At 36.9% G+C, this 18,874-nt stretch overlaps 2 protein-coding genes across 7 annotated transcripts in view; one reads left to right on the forward strand and one right to left on the reverse strand.

Annotated features, from left to right (window-relative positions):
• Positions 1-11,317, forward strand: part of LOC145994705 (uncharacterized) — a 43,551-nt gene extending 32,234 nt beyond the window's left edge. Inside the window, exons 2-5 of one of the 2 annotated variants that reach the window (XM_083130884.1) lie at positions 1,479-1,661; positions 4,138-4,330; positions 4,693-4,842; positions 10,519-11,317. In XM_083130884.1, coding sequence (XP_082987010.1) covers positions 1,479-1,661; positions 4,138-4,330; positions 4,693-4,842; positions 10,519-10,963 — 971 coding nt within the window. In that variant the 3' untranslated portion in view covers positions 10,964-11,317. Of the gene's footprint in view, positions 1-1,478; positions 1,662-4,137; positions 4,331-4,692; positions 4,851-10,518 lie in introns of both variants that reach the window. The other variant, XM_083130885.1, reaches the window with a different exon arrangement.
• Positions 1-18,874, reverse strand: part of LOC145994707 (cytosolic carboxypeptidase 1-like) — a 259,414-nt gene that overhangs the window by 90,554 nt on the left and 149,986 nt on the right. For all 5 annotated transcript variants that reach the window (XM_083130889.1, XM_083130886.1, XM_083130888.1 and 2 more), the window contains exon 16: positions 13,862-14,040. In XM_083130889.1, coding sequence (XP_082987015.1) covers positions 13,862-14,040 — 179 coding nt within the window. The remainder of the gene's footprint in view (positions 1-13,861; positions 14,041-18,874) is intronic.

The raw sequence follows: 18,874 nt of genomic DNA on the forward strand, positions 1-18,874 counted from the left end.
CACTACCGAAAAAGCTTCACTTTTCCATGGAAAATCGAGTATTCTCTTTGCAACAAGTGTCAATGCTATCGTCTACCCATGCAGTCATTTTATTGCCTCAGGGTTGCCAGACATTTTTGCCAAATTTTCAGAAATTCGTAGTACACAGGTTCCTGTAGCGGCTCTTGGTGAGTTTACATGACTAGTTTCTAATTTATTTAACAGCCGGCTTGAAAAGAAATTGTGAAACTTTGTCACACTATCAGGGTTTTTTTCAAAACGTGCTAATCAAAACATGTAATTAAATCTAATTTTGTGAGTAACACGAAGCTGTAGGCGACTTCCGTGGCTAGCATACAGCATTGCAAAGCCATGGATCCTGGGTTCGAATCCCTGCCTGGACATGGGTGTTCTTTGTGAGTGCCCTTCCATCATTTAATTATCACTTATCCTCATCGTCGTGATTACCGAAAAGTAGCAGAAAGCGACATCAAGCACCTGTCTGTACTTTTTCAGTTACCGATATTTTCTTTCCTCATTGGAAATTGCATTACTTATTGCTCTATGGAATACAGAATGATTTCTTTCGACGGTTGGTAATTTTCCTTCTTGTGTTAACGTCTTTGCTTCTGGCAACTCTTCATTGTTTACAGTTCTCCGGAGAGAGGGCCAGTTTCGCCTAGGGGGTTGGTTTTTGACGACAAACCCTCCGTCCTCCCAGTCACAGATCCCGCGCGTTATTCCGCCAGTTCCCTCGCCTCTTACCCCTCGCGGCCGCGCCTGAGAATGCTCTACGTCTCGTAAGGTGGGAGGACGGCGCCCCGTCAGATTCTCTCGAAGTTCCATATTCCCCCGCACGATGGCGTGCAAACTTCGCAATTGTCGCGGAAGAATGAATACAGAACCGACTAACCAACGATCTATAAGCAACGGAATATTTGCAATTCAGACAATGTACAAGATAATAATGTTAATGTTAAAGTAATGTTTGTTCACTTGTGATTACACACGGCAGTGCGGCGTCTGTATCGTCCTTATGAGCGGCCGCCCCTGGTGTAGTGCATTTTTTAAAAACACTATACCTATTCTAACACTGTTTTGATACACCACTAGAAAGCACTAGGCAATGGATCATATCCAATTAACACTGCATGCTGAAACATTTCTCAACATTATTTCCAATATTTTGAAAAAAAAAAGTATTAAGGAAGTCTGGGGAGAGAGATGTTCAGAGATTATGCCAAAATTACAATCAAATCAAATCAACCTTGTATTAGACCCTTATGTGCCAATCCTCTTGTCACAGAGCTAACAAACCAACCTCATATCGATCTCTACCCACAATTTTCACAGATAAGTCAGCAAGTTGTAACATATCCTTTGTGTCTCATGAACTATTCCATATATCTAATTCAGTTGAGTCAGTACTTTCATTTATTAAGATGTGGTGAGTCTTGATACATGAAATTAATGTGGTTAATGTTTCCTAAATTTTTCAGGTCAAAGAATTACAACAATACAACTGGATGGAATCCAGTACTTCGTAAGCAATCAGAACCCATACTCTCCAAAACTGAACTTTTTCTTGGCATACCAATATTGCAGATCCATTGGTTTGCAACTCTTGTCACTTGAAAGTCAAGAAAAGGCAGACTCTTTAACTCAGTATCTGCAGAATGCAGGTAAGTAATCATTTAATCGTTTACTATTCTCAGGGAAATAAAACCATATCACTCAAGTTGTACTTGTTTAATGCTATGCATCACTGGGAGAATAACTTTGACTGGCTACTCAAGGAGTCCGTTATCACATGCACACCCATGTGACCACCAATCACATCACGTATTTTCTCCACATATTAATGTTGAAACAGCTTGGCTGCAGTGAAGAATTGGATATGTTTCATATAAGTGATACCTTCTCTGTAGTAATAATGTTCTCTTTAATTTTTCATCAAGAATTGATGATAATAATAATAAGTTAATCTGACAACTTCTTGATACAATGCCTGATATGCTTTTAGGTTTTGTGAATTAGGTTTAAAAATTACTCTAGTTATATTAGTATTGTTGTGTATTGGGAGAATCCACCTTGAGAATTAATTTATGTATTCAAATGTAAAATATAAAGATGTTACAAAATTCTACATAGTACATCTCCTGCGTGTGCCAAATCTTCATGTAAGTTACAAAGGTATGCTAGCATTTCAGTAGATACACTACTACAAGCAGCAGTACCAAGGCTGAATAAGCATTCAGTAGTTTGCAAATGAAATACCATACCTCTAACGTCATGAAATTTTCTTTTAATATGGTCCATAAAACTTTGTAAAAAATCTAATTTATGACAGTTTATGTTCTAAATATGCATTTGCATACCTCTTGAAATGACAATACCCCACAGGTTGAAAATTCTGAATAACTACCATTAACCTGTAGGTCCATCAAGTTGTAAAACAAATTCCATATGTGTATGTTCAAATAGTATTGGTATCGAGGTGGATAAAAATCATGATTTTTATTTAAAAAATCACTTTTGATGATTTTTTCAATTTAAGTCTGACTTTTTTAATTTAAATCGTTGTTTTTTTTTTAAAAAAACATGCTTATAATAGCTTGTATGGGTTTGGGTGCCATAAATATAGATGTATGTTTTTATATACAAAGGCTGTCGCAGAGAAGGTGAGACAGATTTTTCCTGGCTTGGCAACACTGTCTATGGTTTCGGCACTAGTCGCGTCATGTAGGATGACGCATTCTGTTTCCATAGCAAGTTGTCACATGTTGCGAAAACACGTTAGTGAGCAGCTGTGTTGATTTACGTGGAACGTGTTTCGTTTACCCCTCCAGGTTTTTGTGTATAACATTGCTTTTCGTGATGAGTATTCAAGATGAACAGCGACATGCCATAAAATTTTGTCGTCGTTTAGGGAAAAGTGCTGCGGAAACATATGCAATGTTCCAACAGGCATATGCCGATCAAGACAGACTGAGTAGAGCCACAGTATTACCAAGGAGTCATTGAGACTCTGCACCAGCACGTAGCAAAAAAAAAGCGGCCACATTTGAAGAACTCCTTCATATTGCACCACAATAACGCATGCCCGCTTCAGGATTACGCGACGAAGAGAAAAATAGAAATATTCCAGCATACAGCCTGGACCTTGCATCCTGCCACTTTCAGGTATTTCAACTTTAAAGGCCGCTTTACGTGGTAGTCATTTCATGACGAACAAAGAAGTGATCACTGCAGCGCAAGTTTTCTTCAGTTCGCTACCTGACGACGAATTTTCAAAGACATTCACAAAGTGGCAGGAGCGTATGGATGCTTGCTTAGCTGTCAATGATGCCTATTTTGAAAAAGATGTACGTCTACTCGATATGGCTGATTCTGAATAAAAATTTTGTGGTTTGTAATTTTTTTTGTTTCATTTTAATGATTCTTGGAGGGGGTCCATGTACATGCTTATCTTTTAACTGCTACGCAGTCACGACTTTTTGACCTATTGCGCTCATTTTGGTCTCAATCGGCAGGTAATGAACCAAATTTTCGCCCTAGTACATTTGCTAGCCAATGGAGGTCGTTGTCTTCCTATACAGGAATTAGTCTCATCTTCTCTGCGACAGCCTTTGTAGAAAGCTATTTCTAATAAACACCCTTGTAAAATATCTGAACATTTTCATTAAAGCAAATAAAAAAATATATGTAAATATACATTCTTCTGTTTCTGATACTGTAATAATTTCACTATTTCCACTGAAAATAAAACATTCTGGATGTACTATATAACTGTAACTTAGAATATTTTGATAGTATTTTCGTATGAGCTTCTCCCCATCAGTAAATTATTTTGTTTTCTATTTTTCCTTTCTTAGACCCTAATAAACACCATTAAATGATTAAGAGATTAATGTACTTTCACAAAAAGTGATTCTGATGTCTACAAAATCCTTATGTACATTATTCTGTTAATGATTTATTTAAAGCGATTTAAATCAGTGATTTTGAGATTTAAATCAACCTGATTTAATTCATTTCACCTTGATTGGTATTATGTCACTTTTCACAAGCACTGCTTAAATGTGTGATTAAGAAACACCTGAACATTCACTTCCCTATCTCATAACCATTGAAAATTAAAATAATCTATCACAACAGGTTACGGAAATCGTGACTACTGGACGTCAGGAAACCGATTAGGTACAAGAATGTGGATATGGATGAGTTCAGGTCAACCCTTCAATGCCACTTTTAACTACATGAGGAACTCAAGCTCAACAAACACTTTCCCTGTGTCGGCACCTTCTCCTTCAACCAATGAAACAGAAGAGCTAGGGACTGGCAGAAAAAGGCATGTTATGTATTTTGGTTATGTAATGGTAATCTGATCAATATATATAATGGTTAAAAAAATGTAAATATTCACAGTTGAGAAAATATCAAGAATCAGAAACAATGCAAAACTTTTAGTTTCTCATTAACTTTGAATTTAATGCAATCAAAATTAAATTACTGTCATAAAAAGATACTAGATTTTCTTTTCACTACATGTATGGTAAATATGTGCCTATCTTCATGGTGAGAAAAAAAGGGTAGAACTTTTATATTTTTAATTATTCTAATTTCTTGTACTCTTGAATCATTCAATTTACAATATAGAAGACATTCTACAAAGAAATCTAGTTTTTATTATTTTTGTTATTTTTCCAACAGCCGAGACTTGCCAACAGAATGTGTAACTCTCACAGCTCCAGACCATACTTGGGACTCAGCTGATTGCTCGCTAATAAAAGACTTCATATGTGAACAGACACGATGCTATTATTACAATTATGGTTCCATCAACGTGTCGCCATCCCAGGGGTAAGCAGGTGAGACACATCCAACCACATTTACAAACACTGGAGTAGGGGAAAAGGATATTGGCTGGTGAAGGAGTTAGAGTGGGGTGTAGCTGGGAGATACACTAGAATTTGGTCCACTAACACAATAGAAAAGTAGTCTGGTAGAAGAATATGTGTAGTTTTTTTTTTATATCTCTCACTTCTTGAACATATGAATAATTGTAAAAACTATTCCATTCCTATTTACTGTTTTCTATCATGTTCTACAAACTAAAAAATGACAATCATTCTAAACTTCAATAGCATTTTGTAGGTTAGTCGCGTGTTATTCACAAATCCAGAATATAAAAAAGGAAATTTAAAAATTGTACTTACGTCTGTGAGTATATTGTTCCTAATGTAGAAGATTGAACCCAATATCGGTTTCCACGTCACTCCGGAAGCTATGCAAGCAGCACGGGAGGAACGTGAATTTACGTTGGATATGTGACGTAATAAGGGGAAACGAGAAAATTAAGGGGAGGGGAAACATTCGTGGAGAATTGACCTTCACGTAGATTAGGATGCACAGTTGGGTAGGAACGACCGAACCTGCAAGTTGCATTGTGACTCAAGCAGGCTTTTTAGATCCTTTAGATTTTTAACTTTTTTACCTGTGAATAGGTCTATTGTACAAACCTTTTTAGAGAACAACATGCTTTTTACATACTTCTAATAGCAAAAACATAATATTTTAAATGTATCCAAACCAACCCTCAACCACAATCCTCATATTACATTTTTGACGCAGTACTATGCCAAGTACCTAGTTTCTCTATATGAACCTGAAGAAGGAGATAGTCAATCTCTGAAACGTCGTTCTACATTAGGAACAATATACTCACAGACGTAAGTACAATTTTTAAATTTCCTTTTTTATATTCTAAACTTCAGTGAGATAATAAATTTTCCTAAAATACAGCATAAACTGTGTTCAATAAAATAAGCTACTATATACAGGGAACTACAGAATTTTCTGTTTTAGTGAAAACCTTTGTTTATTGAAAAATATACAGTATACTCATGATTATCTGAGCTAATTGGAACAGAGACTACCTCAGATACGGAAAAACTCTGATAATACGGAGATAATGTGCTAATAGGTCTTAAATGATGAAACAACACTTAAAACTGTATAGTAATTATTTATTACTAGTACAACATAAAAGAGAGGATTACTTTTTCAAAAAGTCTTTCATAGTTTTTTGGACTAACCTCTTTCCTCTCTTCGACGCTGCGATGTAACGCCAACGCTGTAGGGAGAGTAGATCAAGCGGCGTAGACCCATCTTGCTGTTCAATGTAGGCTATAGCAGCTTCAATCGCCTTCAGTCCTTCAGAATGTGATATTTTCGGGGTGCTCTCGTCGGTGTCGTGTTCCTCGTAATTTTCTTCAGGATTGATGACCATATCAACAATAGCGTCGTCAGTCAGCTCCATTTGTTGATCTTGGTTACACCACTCGAGGACGTCTTCATTTTCGATTGGTGTTTCCACTGGTAGCTCATTGGCTAGCTGGACTAGTTGAGAGACATCTTCATTGTCCGATCCCGGCAAAGTTTCGTTGGATTTTTCCAAGTCAAACAGCTCTCTCCATGTTCTTAACTTCATCCCACGCCGTCGCAATCCAATATGAAACATCTTTCACCGTTATTTTCAGAGCTTCCGTTATGCTCATCCCTTCATCCAATCTGGAAATCAACACCTGAAGAAGCCTCCACCGGTAGTTTCTTTTCATAGTCTCAAGAACTCCTTGATCCAGGGGCTTTATTAGTGTGGTCACATTAAGTGGCAAGAACATGGCTTTAATATCACCGCTACAAAGTTCGTTGGCATCCGGGTGTGAAGGCGCATTGTCCAACAACAATACTGCTTTTCTAGGAAGCATTTTTTCTTATTAGAAATGCCTCAACCACAGGAACAAATTCCTTGAAAAACCTGTCATTAAAAAGTGTGCTGTCCATCCACGCACTTTTTTGATTTCTGTACATGTTGGGAGACAATTGACATTAACATTTTTAAATGCTCTTTTGTTTTTTGACTTTCCAATCAGGAGGCATCTTAACTTAAGGGAGCCAGATGCTTTGGCACAGGTTAAAATGGTCACTCTTTCCTTACTCTTTTTGAACCCAGGAGCATTTTTTTCTGATTTCGCTGCCAAAATCTTGCTAGGAAGCATTCTGAAGTTCAGCCCTGTCTCATCATAGTTGAAGATTTGATCCGATGTCAGTCCGTCAAGCAAAACAACTTCTTTCATTTTTGATTGAAATTCAGCAACTTCATATGAATTAGCTGAAAATTTTTCCCCAGTAATATTGAGCTGTCTAATGCCGTATCTCTTCTTCCATCTGTCCACCCATCCATCGTTCGCGGTAAAACCTTCTTCGCCCTGCTTAAACTTTTTTTTTTTAAATTATATTGCCTTAGCTTGCACCATAGGACCACTTACTGGTAGTATTCCCAATAGAACAAATAAAATAATACTCCCATAAGGATAATGCATTTCTCCTTGCCTGCTATGACCACCCTGCCAAACCTGATGTGCATAAAAGAGCCAAATTTCACCTTAAAGAAGCTAGATTTACGAAGACTGGATAAATTGCCTCCTATGTGTCAAAGGGGTGGGGGCACTTCTATTACCGTTAACTTTAAAGTGATGACTATTTATTTTTATTTTTCACCGTCCAGATCTGGCAGCATCACCCAACTCAATAATTCACCGATGGTTGTATGAAATTGAAAATAAAGGATTCCCTGATAACAATATTATGTCATTTTCACGTCACCCACGACACTATAAAAAAGTAGCTGAGGAGGTAAGAGGGGATGGGGCGATGCAACCAATATAACAATATCATGTGCAAAATGTATATTCTTGGAAAAAGTTCGTCTATGTGGGCCGGAGTTAGTGATGGCATCATAGTGGGGCAAGGGGGCAGGCGCCCCAGTTCACAGCCAAACAAGTGCACGAAAGAGATAGATCTGGCTCCAAAACAGCTGAGTTGGCAACAGTGCTCTGAGCCTCCAATGAGCGGAGAACCTCATGAAAACCCTTCCTCATTCCCTTAAACTATTGGTCCAGTCCCGATTACTTTTTCTGTGCATGAAGTGGACTTTAAAAATTTAACAGTTAACTCAAAGAACAAATAGCCATGCTTATATAATCATAAATAAGGTTTTGTCCCTAATCAAAGGGTCACAAAGGGTTTGATGACTCTCCCTACCCCAGTCAGTCACCAGTCTCTCTCGGCTCTTAAGTCGCCCCTGTGTAAGTCCAGGGTGGAACAGAAAAGAAAAGGTTTATTCACCTCTGCTATATCTGTGATTGATTGTGATCAGTAAGATGAAAAAGGCACAGAATTTGTGTTTTTGCAAGGGTGCCGAGACGAGATGGCACACTGGGATTTTGCCCAGTGGGCCAGTCCGGTGCAGATACTGACAGGTTTCCAAAGTGATCCAATAGCATAAAGAATAAGATTCAATTAATTGCATTCCTTGTCACGTGGTCCTATAAAGTTCATAAAATAAAGGTTTCTCATATATAGTATCCTTGCTTTAGCATCTTACCTTTTCCCTATTGAGCTGCATTTGGATTATCAATTTTCAACTTTATTGCCTAAATATTACAAAAGTATTTTCCAAAAGTTAAGCACGCAACACAAATTTTCGAAAGCGTATTTGAATTTGAGTGGCTGAAAATCGCTGCTGATGTAGATGCCAGTTTTTATTTGTAGCTTCCTTTTTGTAAGTAGAGAGTGAATCATCTATACCTAGGTGCTTAATCTGTGCTCTTGAAATAGCAAAAAAGCGAGGATTTCGTGAAAGAATCATCACACTTTCGATGAAGATGCCAGCATTCTGAAGGGTTTGAGGTGCATTTAAAAGCTGATATGAAGTGTTTATAACTTTTGTAGGATTATTTCTGATAATATTTGTGTTTCTATGGCTGAAAGAAGATTAATGACAGATAGTGAGCGCTGGCGTGCTGTCGGACGAATTGAAGCAGGACAGTCAATCAAAGATGTCGCTATTTTCTTTGGCGTTAATCATTTGGTAATTTCTCGATTATGGAAACAATTCCAAACAAGTCAAACAGTTGTCCGGAGACCTGTGCCCGGCCATCCAAGGGTTAGCGCCCCCTCTGATGATTGGTATATTGCTATAGTAGCCAAGCAGAATCGATGTGCAACCTCCACAACTGTTACATCCATGGTTGTAGCGGCAGTTGGTAAGACAATATCTGCCAGTACTGTGCGCCGAAGGCTCCACATGAAGGGATTGTACGCCCGAGTACCACATGTTTGTGTTGCACTAACCGTCCAAGCCAAATGAGCAAGATTAAAGTGGTGTCGCCAATATGTCAATTGGACTGTCTCAGATTGGTGCAACATCCTGTTCACGGTCGAGTCCAGATTTGCCCTGGAATCAGATGATAATCGTGTACGGGTCTGGAGAGAACGAGGCACATGCAATCTGGCTAAGAACATCATACATTCAAAGGTCGCAGCGTCATGGTGTGGGCTGAAATTTCAATGGGATATCGCACCAAGCTGCACATCCTTAAAAGTGGTTCTGTGACGGCTGCACGGTATCGGGATGAAGTCCTAGACCCCATTCTGAGAGACTACGCTGCAGCAGTTGGTCCTGATTTCCTCCTTATGGACAATAATGCCCGTCCCCATCGAGCCAACATCGTTGACGAGTACCTAGAAAGTGAGGGCATTTCTCGTATGGAGTGGCCGGCACACTCCCCCGACCTTAATCCCATTGAAAACCTTTGGGATGCCCTTGGCCATGCTGTCTCTGCACGTTTACCTTCTCCAGCCAGTCTGAGAGTTGGAAACTGCCCTAATGGAGAAATGGCCATTGCTCGCATCTGCGATGGTTGATCACCTCATTGAAAGGATGGAAAACCATTGTAAAGTTTGTGTGAAGGTCCGGGGTGGTCACATACCATATTAATGTAAGTTTTGTTTTGGTCACATACCATATTACTGTAAGTTTTGTTTGCCTTTAAACATCATTATGTTAATGACCCAAATGTGACGTCATCATATAACTTACAAAAAGTAAATATTTTTTTCATCTTTGTACACAATTCTTGTTTTCTTTAATGCATAAATACATTTGCTACTTTCATGTGCAATTTTGTGTTAATCAAAGCTTTACTTTTCAATTTTTGTTGATTTTACCATCACGTATTTAACTTTTGGAAGCGTGTTTATATCGGGTGCATTAGTCATCAAATGGCACCTCAATATCAAAGTTTAGTTTTGATTACTGTAACACAGCAAATAATATCTTGACACAGAAGTATCCAACTTTTATTTATTAACATAACACTGACAGACTAATCCAAGAATATATTAAAAATTATACATATTTAGTCTGACAAAATTATCTTTATAAACAAAAGTGTGTATGTAAATATTGCAATGAAAACTAACTTCATGCTTCTTTCAGTAGATTTGTCTTAACTCTGAAATGGCCAAGTTAAATGTCTTGATGAATTAACTTAGAGGCATGTTGCAATGTCATGGCAGTTCAGCTCTGAATTTAATTTACATGGAAATGGTAAAATCTTGGCAAGTAGCTAGTTTTACAAATACAAATAGACTTAAAATGATGTTTCCCTTTTCAAATTGTTGTATTTGCAGGAACAAAATTTATGCAGCAACAAGGAAGCCATCAACATCATCAGCCACAAATGACTCATCAACATCATCCACTACATCAACAATTACAACCCCATATCCATTTCTTAACTTCACCGTACACCGTCGAATAACTTTACGGCCAGCACATGGCTCTGTGGATAACTCGTCTGCCCAAGATTTTCACAAACCCGTTGATGCATTTTCAGAACAGGAAAAAAATTCGGGAAATGATATTTCGGCACTTGCACTTATTCAGGACCGAATAGACGGCACTACAACCGAGCAATCAGAAAATAGTCCTGAACTAATGACTACTACAATTAGTGAAAGCAACAAGGGTAAAAATTTTGATCCGATGTCAATGCATTCTTTGGAACGAAAGGAAACATTCAGTTGGGGTACTTTCGCAAAGAGAGAAAAGGACAATAATTTACATGGCCAGTGACACTAATAAATATCTATGCACTAGGTAAAAATGAAGAGAAACATAAGTGAACAGTGGTGCGTGCTGTGCAACTACATGAAGATGTATGTTACATTCAACACAACATGCATATCTGCTTCACTTTCCAAAATTTCAAAAGTAATATAACTGCTGGATATAATAATAAATACAGCAAAAATCAACTGAAGATATGTTCATTGTATTTTTTTATGTGTAATTGCATAATGTGTGGGCATAAAGCTCAAATCAATAAATTAAGAGCAAATATTTAATTAATTGATTAATATTTTGTTCATGTAATGCAGAAACAGCCTTGTGTATGACAATATTAGCTTATTAAATCAGTTTTGCTAATATCCATGTTTTATTACTACAAATGTGCTAATTTTAATTTACTGCTGGTGTTTCTATGCTGGACACATCAGGGAAGACAAAGGTCTATTTTTTCTTTTGAGAGAGGGTTGATGCTTGGACAAGGCAATGCATTCCCATATCACAAGCAGGAACCTGCAATTCTTGTAGAAATTTCAGCAAAAATGCAGGTTTGACCAGGACTTGAACCTGGGTCTCTGGCATACCATGCCACTGCTCTATTTAGATACAGAGCCAGCCCTGTGTGTAGTTGGCAAAATTCTGGTATATTTGGACTCCAAGTGTTTTGGCTAGAGTTTTGCACATCCCACAAGTTACCTGAGTCCTGGAAAATATTGGCCAGATATAGTAAATTTGAACCAATGCCAGCTCCGATGCTCAGTTCAACCTGAGCATGAATTTTGTGGTTTGTTAACCATAACTAACTAACACTCTAACCTTCTTAAACCAGAAGGTTTATGGCTGCAGCAATACAAGCCTTCCATTTGTCCCTATCCTGAGTAAGATCTATCCACTCTTTTCCATCCCTACAGAGTTTTTTTAGGTCCATTTCAATGTTATCCCTCCATATTCGTCTTGGCCTTCCCACTGGTCTCTTAGCATCAGGTTTCTCAACAAGAATCCTGTAAACTCTTCTTTTCTCTCCTATTTGTGCCACATGGCCTGCCTAACTAAGTCTTCTTGATTTAATTATTCTAATAATATCTGGACAGGAATACAAATTGTGTACTTCTAAATTATGTAACCTCCTCCACTCACCTGTCTCCTCATTCCTTTTAGGTCCAAATATTTTCCTAAGGATTTTATTTTCAAATATTCTTAATTTATGTTCCTTTATTAATGTAAGGGATCAAGTTTCACAGCCATATAATACTACAAAATTACTGTTTTGTATATTTTAACTTTTAGTTTCTTAGATATTATACGAGAAGATAAAAGAACACGCATTTCCTGAATTAAGCCTGCTTTTTATTTCCTCTTTAATATCATTTTCATTTGTTAGTATTACTCCCAAGTAATAGAGTAACTATGCACCAGAATATTCAATACACACATTTTCATATAGAGCATAACTTACACTACATGTTGACATTTTCACACAAGTAATGATGTCTATTGGAAAAAGCCACATACAAAACAAAAAAAATCTGTCAGGATTGGATCAGCAACAGGAAAAACTTATATATTCTTTGGAAACAAATTCCAGACAAGAAGTGCTGCCATCTTAAGTCTCTTGCTAATTTGGTAGCCACAGTGGTTGATGATATTGTTTTTATATTTATCTGGTCTAAACCTTTTGAACCTTATAACCTTTTTATATATTTTAAAGTTTAACTTCTAACTGACGGTTGCATGTCCTGCCTGTAGGCCTCTATGGATGGGAGTTTTCCAGGTGCATTAATTTCAAATGTGCAGTCACGTATGAAAAAAACATAGCAGCAGAACTATTTGCCATAGAAAGGTGATATCAGTTTTGCTTTTCATCCCAATGACAGGCCCTTCAAGTGAGGTGAAATTTATACATTTTCCCTCCCCAAAAAAAGAAGAAAATTCAAATTAGTGGCATTTCCCACTGGACCCCTAATTTCCATAACATGAAAAAATAGTACAGTCTCACAGTATGTTCATTTTTGTCATTATCGCAGTTATAAGTAAAACATATTGGCACAGAACTGTGGTTGAAAAGTAAAAAAAAAACAATATGTCACGTTTTCAGTGATAAAACCTACTTTCTCAAAAAGCATTTATTAAAAATAGAAATAATAACCATTATGCTTTGTAATTCTAGTATGTCACACCTTCATATGTATACAGACGAACAAAAAGGACAGTACTGAAATATCATATGAAAATATGAAATATCATTGGAAAAATGGCACATTAATTGCTGCCATGTGGTGGTGTCCCACACCGTGGCCGTGTGGCCTATGGGACACATGCAGGTTCGGGTCTCCTAGGGGAAGTGTAACAACTTTTCTCCTGTGATTTTGGCCTGTGTATGGGACTGGTGGCCACCCACCTTCATGAGGAAATTGGGGAGATAAGAATGAGTAGGAAAACCCAATCGTATAAACCTACAACAACAACAACTGGGGGTTTGTCATGCTGACCACACATCACCCCTAACTGGTTGGCAAGTGGGAGCAAGGCTGGCAGTAGGTAGGTAGGCCCTGGCCTCACAGGCTGTTGCGCCATGGGTTATATATATAGTGGTGGTAGATATATTGATCACCCATTCACAGTGCAATACACGGGGCAGTCAATATATTGATCAGTCAATAATCTTCTCCAACTTCCTAATGAAGCCACATCATTTTGGTGAAAGCTAAAGGCCATAGTACCAGATGTGCCAAAAGTCAAAATTACTACTTTCAGATAACTACAACTTCTGCTTGGTGAATGTATGGTCTTTTTTGATATGGTAGTAATTTTTATCTACATAATCTGGAAAAAAATTAAATATGGAGCATCCAGACAGAATTAAACACTTCATCCATGAAAATTTGAAATAAAAAATGTACTTACCAGCCATTGACTACACCTTCTATGTTGAGCATGGGGATTATTTTGAAGATAAACTGGTTGCACAGTTGAACAGCACAAGGATTTTTACTAAGAAGGAGTTTTAGGGTACCTTGCATAACCCAGGATGAATTACTTTCCCCAGGATGTACTCTTGCTGTTAGGAATATAACTTGCCGATCCTGTAAGAAAAATCAAAAACATTCAAAGACAAATAAAACCTTAATTCTTCTTAATGTTATACATTGGTTGTTGCACTTTGTTATTTGAAGTGTATATCAGTTACAGCACCTCCTAAAACAAACTGCACATAGTGCATCTTCAGTTATCAGAAGAAGTTTGATCACTGACAAATGACAAAAATATGTGATGTATTAGTTCCCAAATCGAGTTCTTGTTGTTAACATATTTGTTGTGGGATGTGCTGTTTATGCATATAAACAATTATTACAAATTCTGAATCACTTTCAATTTCTTTTTCTGGAGCAAAATAATAGGAGTACAACAGGGTCCCCATTCATTGTGATGAAACAAAATTTTCTGACGTTTCCAGATATTCTTTAAATAAATTTTCCTGCCATTTTGAGTTGCTTTAACTTGATAATAACTAAGTTTTAAGTGTTAAGCTGCACTGAAATTTATTCATCATTGTTCAAAATAAATAAAAAAAATAAACTAAAAAACCCTTTTTTTTATGCAGAATGTTTTACGTCGAGAGTTATTTTTTTTAAAAAAACAAGTGAAATTAATAAAACACTCAAAAAGAGAGACAGAAATGTGATATTCATATTCAAGCATATGAGAGAAACGGGACATGACATAGAATGGTATACGGCTAAGCAGATAGGGAGGGACAAGAGGGGACTAGTGAGGAAATGAAAAGAGGCCAAGGAAATAGAGAAGAAAGGAGAAGACATAATGAACAGGAACATCCTGCCTCATTTGAACACAAAGAAAATACTAACAATGGACAGAAGAAGACATCTGCACTATATCACTTTCATAAACAAAATTCTATTAAAAAAACTTAAAAACAGGCACTCAAATACACTCACACTCCACACGAGGGCATAACAAACTTTTTACGTAATTGTAATACCGCCTACTTCTAATCATCATTCTCGGTAAATGCAGTTTTAAACTGGAATAAATTGCCCACAACAACAACTAACCAATGAACACCGCATGCTCTTAAATCCAAAGCAAAAGACTTTCTTCTATGTAAACAGTTTGAATCTGGAAGCATAAATGAATAAAATATATACCACATTGGAACAATGTTAAAATCCTTACCGAACTTGATATTACTTCATGAAAAATATTTCTCTGCTTGTACCATTAAAAATTCGCACACACATGCATTTACGTGTATGTGTGTGTGTGTGTGTTTATATACATGTATATGTATATGTGTGTGTGTGTGTATTTAATATTTAGTTTTATGTAGTTTTATATGTATACTTATACTCCTTCATTATATGTTTACAGTTCTAATTTGATTTCCAATTGTACATACATTTTTCTTTTGTCTTTTATATTTATTTAGTAGCTACAGTAGCTCAGTCGTTAGGGTGTCTAACTACCATGTGAGAGACCCAGGTTCGATCCCGGCGGGGAGAACCGGGATTTTTTTCCAGCTGTTCAAGCAGCTCCGGCGCCCACCCAGCATTGTATAAAGTGGGTATCTGGAGGAAACTCTGGGGGGTAAAGGTGGCCAGGGGCATGGTGCTGATCACACCACCCCTACCTTCGGCCATGATCAAGAAAGTGTGGCACCCTAACTCCACACCCCCTATACGCCTTCATGGCATGGTGCAAAGCACAGGGGAGCACTTTACTTTTACTTTACTTTTATATTTATTTATTTACTATTATTATATATTTTGTTTTGTTCTCTTTTTTCTTATTGGGTATACTGTTTGTAGGAAATGTGTGTCAACTACAGACAAGGGTTAGGTGGGAGAACAGCATGCGTTGAACCTCGTCCGCTAAATAAAGATATATATATATATATATATATATATATATGAAGGGCTTGGGTGCAAAACATGGTATGTGTCATTTTGGTTATTTTTGAGTTACAAAGTGCATCCTGTAGTCAATCGTAAATGAAGTTGAATTGTACTTGCATTGTTTCGTTTCATCAACAGATCACAGAACAGAGCTAGACATGTTCTAAATTATGGTATCTACCAGTTGTTTCGTGAAAAGTATGGTAAGTAGCAAAGATGGCGACGAAACAGTGGTTTCTGAAATGCAACGTGTCTCAGAAAGTTTCCGAGTATTTAGACTAAAGTGAAGATCAGAACGAGTTAGAAAGTGTATATGATTTCCATAAAGACGCGGAATATGTACCACTGAAAGAGAATGAGTAGAATGAAGAGGTTACCAATGCAGATGCGAGTAAAACTGTGCATGGCCACTTATATTGTATTTCATGTAAAACGTGGCATCTACTGTAGACACCATTGTTTACATGCAGCAGTGCTCATAATGGCAGTTTCAAAATAAATTTTACTCTTGTACCGGGATGTGAATTGCGATCTACACAGTAGAAAAGCATATACTTTTCTTCTACAAGATATACATGACTGTAGTCGCATGGAAATTCACATGGGCCTCCCCCATGGCGCAGTGGTAGCGTCATTGCCTTGTAATCAAGGGGTTCCAGGTTCGATACCCGCTGGAGGCACAAGTGGTTCGGATTCCACTTTAAACTGTAGGTCCAGTCCCAATTAGCCTTACTGTGCATAAAGTGGACTTAAAACAGCAGCATGGAAATTCACTTGATTTTCAATTGGGTATGCACATTTAAGGCTGCTTTAAGATACCATGCTTCACATGCAACATCAAAAGTTTATTACACTTGAGGAATATGTGATATGATCTGAATCGTATCAATTATTCAGAACTGTTTAGTTTTTTATCAAATATTTATTTCATAAACCTGCAATGCACATTTTAAAAGTTATGATATTTTTATGGTAGACCTAATTACGTATTTGTAATTTAATTAACTTTCGTATTTATGATATTTGTGACTTTGATGAAAGCAAATTATTTTATTGTTGATATTGCAAATATTTGTCTTTCTTGGTTCGAAATTATAACTATTTTAATCCAGAAGAGCTAAAGCTAAATTTCAGTGAAAATTATTAAAAATGTAAGCCCTATGTACATTTGAAATCATTCTTTACAAATATGTCAAGTTAAAGAAAAATATAACAAGGGGCATAATTGTTGTCTTTAAGATAGAGATTTAAGCTTCATGTATAAATTGCTTATTGAATCACATAAATCTAATATTGCCATTGTACACAATTTGGATAGTTTACATAACACAGCTTTGTATCAAGGTAAGTCTTTGGAAATCTCATTCTGCTTGGCATGCTAAGGTAATAAATAGAGCCTCTATCTCTGTGTGTGTGAGGTAGACATGTGGAGCTGAAGACCGTTCATATAAAATGAATGCCATGCTTATGTGCTTCCGTTAGTCTGGGATTTTTACATGAAAGTTTTTAAGAAACACCCAGTTCCTTTAGCCAGGACATTACACTAGTAAAGCTAAGGACAACTCCTATCTCGTTTTGAACTCTAAATGCAATTTGGTGTAAACTCATTCCTCTGTTCTGTAGTGCCATATCCTTTATCTTACAATCCACTTGAGATGTCTTTTACTTTCTGTCACAGTGACTTCTCAGTGACGATTTCCCATGTTGTTCTTGCTTTTCAGGCAACAGGTAACTGTGGAGATTTATGCACATGAAGTTGTCACCCAATTTAGGTCTTATCTCCAAGAATGGCCATCCCTATGTAAAGCAAGGAACATTCCTGGCTTATGTGGGGAAATGACACACTATCTACAGATGCATTTAAGAAAATCTGTTCTAAATACACTACTAACCACGAGAACACTCCCAAACTGTCAATAACAAACACAGTTTGCAAATTAGAACACATCACGAACTCCACTAGTAACAAGCGCATTTCGAACTCCCACCAATAGGACTGTGTTAAAAGTTTACAAGGCCACTAGCGAAAATTCTGATCACTAGACAAACAAAAGAACAACACTCCACGACACTAATACCCGACACATGCTTCAATCAATCGATTTCAAGTTGTGCAGGAAAGATAAATAGAAGCGAATCCAAAACATTTCAACATTTGTAATAAGACAGTGATGCTATATTTTCTTTACAGGGTCTATAAGATGATGGTTGGATCTTTATTTCAATTTATTGTGAATATGTCTGAACAAGAACCTGTTAAAAGGGTGGAAATGTTACGTTTATAGTGTCCTATATCTCACTATTTACATTGTATGAAGTTACACATTGGCACCGAGAAAGGGCAGGGGGGGGGGGGGATTGCAGTTTATGGTTGCTTGTGTGCAATACAATGGTTCTCAAGTGTGGTAGCGTTTCTCTTTAAAACTACAGGATAACTCTCCAATCCTAAGAATTGATTAATGAGTTATTCCTAGTACATGATTTGGAGATATTCTTCGATACATGTAATGTTACTAGGAGCAAAATTCTGTAAAACTCCCTATCTTATTGGATTTAACACCAAATGTATTTTAACTGTACATACTTATAATATGTTGTTACATGAAGATTTTTAATTTTAACATTTACATTATCTTTGTACCCTCTTGTATAAGTTATATATTGTGTTCAACATAAATGGGATTTCAATCCTGGAATAAACAACTAAATAAATGGAAAGAAATGAAATATTCTTGACATTTCTGACAGCAATCCGGAAACTGAATCATCTGTATGCCTTAAAGGGGATGAAGAGACAGTGTGCCTGGAGAAACTACAGAAAAAAACTCACCTCCAAGTGAAGGTGAAAGGGGAAGAAAAAAAGGATTGGCTGTGGCAGGCAATACATATTATTTTCTTCTACTTTCAGCACACACAAAAAATAAGTTGTAAATGTTACATTTTATGTCGCATGTAACAACATATAATAAATATGCTCAAATATGTACTTGCTATATAAACAGCA

The sequence above is a fragment of the Lepisma saccharinum genome, chromosome 11, assembly GCF_977018435.1.
Source record: "Lepisma saccharinum chromosome 11, izLepSacc3.1, whole genome shotgun sequence".
NCBI classification, from domain to species: domain Eukaryota; kingdom Metazoa; phylum Arthropoda; class Insecta; order Zygentoma; family Lepismatidae; genus Lepisma; species Lepisma saccharinum.